We start from the raw sequence: 9,303 nt of genomic DNA, 5'->3' as shown, positions 1-9,303 counted from the left end.
TATATATATGTGTATGAACTTTAATCTGTACACTAGTACGACCCATAAAAGAATTGGTATGAACGTTTTAAATTAAGAATTATTATGTCTTTATTAAATAACAATAGAGATTGATTTGTCTAATTTTTTACTAAAATTTGATATAAGGATTGATATTGTGAAGTGTAATTAATGAGTTAAAGAGATAAAGAAGTCGTAGTTAGTTAGGTGTTAGTTCAAGAAACTGGTTTCTATTTCTTAGTAGGTGTTCTCTAACTATATATAGTATGTGTTCAGTATTTAGAAGGGTACATTTCTTGTTTTACTCAGTTGTAATATTCCTATTGCTATTAGTATTGTTTCAGTCTCGAATACTCTTCTCTGCTCTTTTTTTTTGCTTTTGGCTTCTTGTTGAAGAAGCAACTGGTTCAAAGTCTCTTCATAGTATCAAGAGCTTTTGGTTGAAGATTTATGACAGACCAATCTAAAGATTTAGCCATTTCTCCCACCTACACTTCTGAATCAACGACCCTTGAATTTTATTAGAGAAAAGTTGAGTGAGAATTATCACAAAACTTGGCAACAATAAGCTTTGTTTGCAATAAGAGGCCAACATCTTAAAGATCACCTTCTTCCTAATCGAATTCCTTCTCAATTTAATACAGTCAAACAACCACAACAACAACAAGAAAAAGAAAGTGAAAAATACTAGCAGTGGTGCACAGACGATTATAACCTGTCAAATTGGTTACTTGTATTTATTGATTCTGCTTTCAAGAACAAGATGATTGGATGTAAGTTCAGTTTTGAAATTTATAAAAAAATAGAGGAATATTTTGCTAAATCTACCAGATATAAAATCAAGCAACTTCAAGCCCAACTCAAAACCATCAAGAAGCAAGGTATGAATGCTTCATTATATCTCAAAAATTAGAGCTATCGTTGATTCTTTAGCAGTTTTAGAAGAGCCTTTTAGAATAGAAGAACATAAAAAGGTAATCTTAGAGGATTTATATGAAGATTACTAAATGCTACTCACTACAATCAATGCAAAGCCAGAGACGTATATCCTTACTAAAGTTGAAACTGTTGTTCTTACACATTCTGATATGATTGAAAATTTCAAAAAACCAGAAAATCTTGTAGTGCAAGCAAATCTTGTATAATGTTCTTTTCCATCCATTTATAATCAAATTAGCAAAAATTGTGAAAGAAGAGGAAGAGGAGGATCAGGAAGGTTTGTGACCGCTTTGGACACATTGTATGGCATTGCTTTCATTGCTTCAATCAAGAACAACCTCCACCTTCTCAAAATCAGAATAATCAAACCAGCTCCTCCGATTCTGTTTTGAATTTCTCCATTGCCTCACGGAGGAGTATTACAAGAACCATTGAGTGCTAATATCAACGAAACAGTATAAAGAAGACAAGAAAAAGCATAATCAATACTATAAGGATAGTCTCGTAGGTAGTATTAAGGGAAGAGAGAATTATTGTTACTCATCCATTGTCACAGCAACACCTGAATGATGGAGAAGAAGAGGGATAAGGAAGCAATATTCAAAAGGAAAAAGAAGTTAGAGAAGAATTTTCAGAAAGAGAGAGAGCAATACCACTCAACGCTGCCACACATAACCTTCCAACCTTCTATTTAAGGTTCTGATAAACCCCGTTTTTACGGTTTATCTAATGTTGAGTTTAGAGTATTTTGTTAACCTTTTCTCATATTTATGCAATAAAATATCATAGTTTCATGATTGTCTCCTAATTTGTGCTTAAATATGAAAACATACTTTTGGACCCTTCATTTGACAATTTTAATCTTCTTTTGATTCCACTAGATGCCTTGATGTGTTTGCTAGTGATTTCAGATTGGAAAAGGGTTAGGAATGGATCAAAGGAGTGAAGAGAAAGCATGCAAAGTGGGAAAATCATGAAAAGTCAAAGATTTGGGATATGTCCATGGGCGCGCACGCGCACTAGACGCATACGCGTGGATCGTCAAAATCCCATGGACGCGTATGCGTGCTGTATGCGTACGCGTGATGTACGCGTACGCGTGCTGTATGCGTACGTGTCGTTGTTGGCACGTGTTTTTTAAGTGAATTCGTGTCCAGCGAATTCACAAAGGCTGTGGGGTCCAATCTGGACCAACTTTGGCGCCAAAATGCTAAAAAGGACCAATGATTGAGGGGGAAGGCATGTTTTGATCATTAGAAATTTTAGATAAAGTTTTAGAGTTAGTTTTCTAGAGAGAGAAGCTCTCCCTTCTCTCTAGAATTAGGATTAGGTTTAGGTTAGAATTTCTTAGATCTAGACTTTAATCTTTGCTTTCATCTACTTCTACTTTTCAATCCTATGTTGCTACATCTTGTTCTTCTATTCTCTAGTTGCAATTTCTTCTATTTTGTTTCCATACTTTGTAAGTTGATCTTACTCTTGTTCTTCTTATTTTCTTTTAATTCAATTTGAGGTAATTCATGTTAGTTGTATTTTCCTTGATTGTTGTTGTTAGTCCTTTACAATTAATTGTTGTTAGATTTCATTCTTGTTGTCAATTTACCATGCTTTCCTTTTGTGCCTTCCAAGTATTTGATAAAATGCTTGGAAGGATGTTAGAGTAGAACCTTATGTTCTTGGCTTGGGATGGTAACTTATGGATTCTTGAGTTACTAATGTCCATCATTGATGATTGGTAGCCCATTGACTCTAGTTTTCACTAATTCAATTAGTGGATAGTTAGAACCTATGGACTTGGATTGATATAGCTCATTTGACTCTCTTTTACTAGTTAGAGGATGATCTAATGGGATTGATCCATGCAATTATCATGTTGTGATTAGTGATAAGGATAGAGATCCTTGACCACCAAACCTTGCCAAGACCGCTTTATCCTTTGATTTTCATTGCCATTTACTTTTCATGTTTCTCATCCAAAATCTCAAAATATACAACTCATAACCAATAACAAGAACACTACCCTGCAATTCCTTTGAGAGACGATCCGATGTTTAAATACTTCGGTTATTAGCATTATTAGGGGTTTGTACTTGTGACAAACAAATTTTTGTATGAAAGGATTATTGTTGGTTTAGAAACTATACTTGCAACGAGATTTCATTAGTGAAATTCTATACCATACAAAAGTCCAATCATCAAGTTCTCTCTCTCATGCCTTTCCCACTATCCTTTTGTTGTAAATCAATTGTCATCTGTCCTACCTCAGTAACTAATTCTTTCCCTGGTGATAACAGCTTGTTATTTTGGACACAACTATCATTATTACTTGCCTCAGTCCTCCTTCTACTATTTTTCTTCATTACATTACCTCCCTCTCTAAGCATAGCCTTGCACTCAAGGTTAAATTGAGGAAAAGCATTAGCAATATCTGCAGCAAATTCCCAAGTTACCTCTGCTGCTTGACTTGGACCCTAGCGAATCTTCACTTGGGGTTCCTCGTGCCCATTTTTGATAACTGTTCTGTTGTCCAAGATCTCAGTAGGCTGGAGAATCGGCCCAATCTCCAATGTCTGTAGCGAAAAAGGAAGATACTGGTCATGGTTTTCACCCCTAAATGGTTTAAGAGCTGAAACATGGAATACATCATGTATCCGGGCCTCTGGTGGTAAATTTAGCTTATAGTCAACTTCATTAATTTTCCTGTCAATTTGAAATGGACCGAAGTAGCACATACCAAGATTCTGAGTGTTCTGTAGAGCGACCGAATGTTGCCAATACGGTTGTAGCTTAACTAACACCCAATCTCCCTCCTTGAAAGTAACATGTCGGTGTCTTCAGTCAGCGAAAGGCTTCATGAATTGTTGTGAGCGGGCCAAGTTGCACTTCAGCTGCTTGATACTGCGATCGCATTCCAATAAAATGTCTTGCAAGGATTGATCATCCTGAGAAGACACTTCATACCGAATCAATGAAGGGGGATCCCGACCATAAAGGGCCTTATACGGCAACATCTTAATGCTACTGTGGAAAGATGTGTTGTACCAAAATTGAGCCCAAGGAAGTAAGTCCTTCCACTTACTTGGGTTGTCGAAACAAAAGCATCTAAGGTACATTTCCAGAGCTTTGTTGACAACTTTGCTTTGGCCATCAGTTTGCGGGTGATACGCAAAGCTCATACCTAACTCAGTGCTCTGTAACTTAAATAGATGCTGCCAAAATTTGCTGATGAAAATGTGATCTTGGTCTGAAACTATGGAGTTAGGAAGCCCATGCAATTTAACCACGTTTCCTATGAAAGCTTCAGCCACTGTCCTACTATCAAAATCACGTTTCAGCACAATGAAATAAACAAATTTAGAGAGCCTATCCACCACTACCATGATAACCGAATGCCCGTGAGACTGAAGCAAAGCAGTGATAAAATCCATACAAATTTGGTCCCAAACTTGAGCAGGAATGGGCAACAGCTGCAATAAACCAGCCGGCCGCTTCGCTTCGGTTTTGGCTTATTGACAAATGGCACAGTCTAGCACATAACATCGGATGTCCCGCTGCATATTAGGCTAATAAAAATTGGAGCGATCCGCTCAATTGTTTTGGCAATGCCTGAATGACCGCCGATTACACTATCATGGTATTCCTTTAAAAAAAGCTTGATCAAGTTACTGCCTAAAGGAATAACAACCCTGTTCCTCCAAAGAAGAAGACCATTCCTTGAAGAGTAATTACCTTCACCTTGAGGATTTTGCCTGCATTGAAGCAATATGGCCTTCAGTGAATCATCAGCTTAAAGATCCTCCTTTAAAGTCGTGACCCAATTGAGTTGAGGTGTAGAAAATGTCGCAAAGAAGCACCGCGAAAGAGCATTATCTGCGACATTCTCCCGGCCTGATTTATATTGAATTTCGAAATCAAAACCCAATAACTTGTGGAGCCATTTCTGCTGTTCTGGTGTATGCAATGTTTGGTCAACCAATGCTTTGAAACTTTGCTGATCCAAGAGGATAATGAAGTGCCTCCCTAATGTGTCGAAATTTAGCCACTGCCTCTGTAATTGCATAAAACTCCCTGACATAAGTTGATTGTTGCTACATAGTGGAGGACAGTTTTTTTGAAAAATAAGCAATTGGGTGCTTCTCATGCTTCAGAACCGCACCAATGCCTATCCCCGAGGCATCCATCTCTAACTCGAAAGGCAACTCAAAATTGGGTAGTGCTAGCACAGGTTGGGAAATAATAGTATCCTTGAGACGTTGGAAAGCCGCTGATGCTTCAGTGCTCCATAGAAAAGCATCTTTCTTTAATAGGTCGGTAAGGGGTGCTGCCAAAGTCGCATAACCCTTGATAAATCTGCGGTAATAACCTGTGAGGCCTAGAAATCCCCTAAGCTACTTGAGATTCTGGGGCTGTTGCCATTCACAAACAGCCTTCACTTTGGCTTGCTTCATGTGCACTCCATTTCTGGAAATGGTATGCCCCAGATAATCGATTTCTACCATGCCAAAAAGGCATTTAGAGAGCTTGGCAAATAAACACTCCCATTGTAGAATTTTTAAGACCATCTCAAGGTGTTGTAGGTGCAATGCCCAAGAGGAACTATAAACCAAAATATCATCAAAGAATACAAGTACAAATTTCCATAAGTGAGGCCGAAAGACATCATTCATCAAATGTTGGAAGGTCGTTGGGGCATTGGTAAGTCCAAACGGCATTACAAGCCACTCGTAAAGGCCTTGGTGGGTGCGAAAGGCTGTCTTGTGCCTATCCTCGGGTGTCAACAAGATTTGATGATACTCGGACCGTAAATCAAGTTTAGAAAAAATAGCAGCACCAAATAGTTCATCAAGAAACTCATCCACAGCTGGGATTGGGAAGCTATCTTTGATAGTAATTTTATTCAAGGCTCTATAGTCAATACAAAAACGTTAGGTTCCATCTTTCTTTTTTACTAATAGAATTGGAGAAGAAAATGGGCTCTTACTGGGTTGGATGATTCCGTCCTCCAATATTTATTTCACCATCAATTCAATTTGATTCTTTTGGCTATAAGGATACCGGTATGACCGCACCTTGACCGGTTCGGCACCCTTAGTCAGAGGAATCGAATGATCATACGCCCGTTGAGGTGGCAGTCCCTTGGGTTGAGCAAAAACTGTGCCATAAGTGTGGAGAAGAACGGTTAATTTTGGATTCAACACTTCCGAAAGCTGTAAAAGTGTTTATGCTGTCTCATCACTTTGCTGAAGCTGAACTGTGAATGCCTCCGCTACGGCGTCGGTGTTGACCAATAGCCTAATATGTGAAATTGAGCTTGAGACAAGGCTGAAGAAGTCTCACCATGCACTGTCACAAACTGTCCCTCATGCCAAAAATGAAAAAAAGCAGCGTCGTAATCCACAATATAAGCTCGCGGGGTCCTCAACCACGAGGTGCCTATCACCAAATCTCCTCCCATGACATGGAGAACAAAGACCTCCAAAATGGTAGTCTTGCAGCCTTATAATGTCACTTCCAACGAGGGAATTCGCCCTTCGACATCCATAATTGCGAAATTTCCCACCATAACACGAACACCCGGAGCTGGTTCGACGGGAAGGTTTAAAAACTTGGCAATGTGCCGCTGGATGAAGCTATCAGAGCTACCCCCATCAATGAGAGGTTGAACATCTAAACCCCTAATCTGAGCCTTGATTCGAATGGAAGCAGGTCCAGAAGTGCCGTGCATAGCATTATAAGACAGATGATGTTTAATTACTTGTTGACCAAGGTGTTGCAACAATTCGCCGTCACTGGGGACCTCCTCAATTGAAACCCTTGGGGAAGCATATGGCTCTGGCTTAACCTGATAGAGCATAAAATGTTTATTTGGGCATTTGTGTGTGGCAGAGAACCTCTCATGACACCAGTAACATAATTCCTTGTCGCGGCGGCTCTGGATTTCGGCAAGTGTCAAACGCTTGATAGAACTCTTGGTAGGGATCTACTGTTGCGGTGGTGTAGGTAGTAACAAAGGCAGAGTGCTGCGGGCTGGTCGTCGCGACAGTGTCATGTGTTGGGGTGAAGCAAGAGGGGGCCTATAGTTAGAAGGGTCGTGCATGTTCCTTGTGGTGGACGATAATTTGTCCTCATACAAGAGCACAAGACTGACCGCTTGCATCAAGGAACGGGGCATTATGCCTTTACTTCACAGGGAATATCCACCCGCAATCCACTGATAAAACAATCACGTAGTGTATCCTGAGGTTCGATGCTGGATTGATTCGCCAATGAAACAAATTCGGCATAATAATCAGACACGGAGCCGTGTTGTTGAAGCTTGAATAAGAGTTCTTGCGGGGACTCAAAGAGAGAGGGTCCAAATTTGATTTCAATGTCGCGCTTGAGCTGGGCCCATGATCGGAAAGAAGCTGAGCGTTGAGCCATTTGAAACCACGGCACTGCCATGCTGGTCATGTGCATTGTGGCGAGACCGACTTGCTCTTCCATCGGAACTCGAAAAAAGCGAAGTATTGGTCGACAGAAACTATCCAGTTTAGCACATCCGTTCCATCGAATTTCGGGAGATCAAAGCTCACCCTTCTGTACGGTTATAGGTGTCGTTAGTGATGATCGGCTCCGGAGTACGAGCCTTACAGGGAGTCACACATGACGGAATTGCCGCGATTCGGATCAGAGAGGAGCCGGGTGAGAGAGGACTGGATCGCTTCTAGCTTCAGATCCATAGCCTCTATGGCGCACGCGCGTTCAGCTCTGCCCTCCTCGGTGGCCGCTTCGATCATCTGATATAAACGCTTGATGTCAGCCTCCATAGTCTTCATCCGAGTATTGTCGGCCGTGATCAATGATAGCACCAAATGGAAGGGTAAAGATCTCGTGATATTAACTAAGAGAGCATGAAAATCTCACAAAGGAGTATTACAAGAACCATTAAGTGCTAATAGCAATAAAACAGTATAAAGAAGACAAGAAAAAGTATAATCAATACTATAAGGGTAATCTCGTAGGTAGTGTTAAGGGAATAGAGAATTATTGTTACTCATCTATTGTCACAGCAACATCTGAATGATGGAAAAAAAGAGGGATAAGGAAGCAATATTCAAAAGGAAAAAGAAGCCAGTGAAGAATTTTCAGAAAGAGAGAGAGAGCAATACCACTCAATGCTGCCACACATAACCTTCCAACCTTCTATTTAAGGTTCTCTCTCTCATGCCTTTCCCACTATTCTTTTGTTGCAAATTAATTGCCATCTGTCCTGTCTCAGTAATTAATTCTTTCCCTGGTGATAACGACTTATTATTTTGGACACAACTATCATTACTTGCCTCAGTCCTCTTTCTACTATTTTTTTTGTTACACATTCAATACACCATTACCACCTACATCTACTTTTCACAATTCAACTACACACTTGGTTGTTTTTTCAACTATTTCAGATCAAAATTGATACCCTGACATAAATGCATCTCACCACATTATTACAACTCCATCCAACATAATCACATCATTAGAATACCTTGGATTAGATTAGGTTCAAGTGGGTAATGGATTAGCTATTCTTATTATTAAAATTGGTAGTTCTTTTCTTTATGCAATTGAATCTAAAAGATTATTCTATTTACAAAAATTGATACATTCACCAAATATGACTAAGAATTTAATAGGTGTTTTAAAATTTGTTGATGATAACTATTTATATTTTGAATTTCATGCTTACCATTGTGCTGTGAAATACCAGTTTACTCAGAGATCGCTTCTTCAAGGTTTTAGAAAGGATGGCCTTTATCAGTTTGTTAATGTTGCTGTACCAAAGAATTATAAATCTGTTTTTCAAGTTCTTTATACTTCTACTATTTCTTTTGATGTGTGGCATTAGACTTGGTCATTCTGCCATAAAAAATTATAAAACTCATTCTAAATAAATGTCACATTAATGTTCATCATAATAATGATTTTGATTTTGCCTCCATTGTTTATGAATATTGTACTAATGCTAAAATGCATTCTTTATCCTATTCTGACTTTAATACTATATACACAACTCCTCTACAACTAGTGTATTCTGATGTTTGAGATCTAGCACCTCTTATTTCTCATCTTGAATAATGGTATTATGTAACATTCATTGATACATATTTTAGGTACACATGCACATTTGTTTTAGTCAATAAATCTTATATCTTTACTGTCTTTAAATAGTAAAAATCATTCATAAAAAATTGACAAATTACAAATTAAAAGAATTATGCTATGATAATGGTGGTGAGTATACATCTAAAACTTTTTCTGCCTATATAATACAAGAAGGCTTTTAGCATAGGTTCTCTTGTCCATATACCCCCAACAGAATAGAAGGACAGAAAAAAA

At 38.7% G+C, this 9,303-nt stretch overlaps 1 protein-coding gene across 1 annotated transcript; it reads right to left on the bottom strand.

Moving 5' to 3' along the window:
* Nucleotides 1–3,410: 3,410 nt before the first annotated feature.
* Nucleotides 3,411–7,748, bottom strand: LOC140175164 (uncharacterized). Its single transcript, XM_072202101.1, has 10 exons — nt 7,573–7,748; nt 7,123–7,462; nt 6,449–6,781; nt 5,995–6,146; nt 5,364–5,535; nt 5,091–5,279; nt 4,794–4,987; nt 4,546–4,688; nt 3,823–4,444; nt 3,411–3,639 (listed from the first exon to the last, which is right to left on the bottom strand). Exons 1-10 carry the CDS (start codon nt 7,746–7,748, stop codon nt 3,411–3,413), a joined length of 2,550 nt encoding a protein of 849 aa, XP_072058202.1.
* Between the last annotated feature and the right edge of the window lie 1,555 nt (nt 7,749–9,303).

The sequence above is a fragment of the Arachis hypogaea genome, chromosome 9 (assembly GCF_003086295.3).
Source record: "Arachis hypogaea cultivar Tifrunner chromosome 9, arahy.Tifrunner.gnm2.J5K5, whole genome shotgun sequence".
Taxonomy (NCBI): domain Eukaryota; kingdom Viridiplantae; phylum Streptophyta; class Magnoliopsida; order Fabales; family Fabaceae; genus Arachis; species Arachis hypogaea.
Note: the sequence above shows the minus strand (reverse complement) of the source record. Positions and strands in the feature narration are given on the sequence as shown.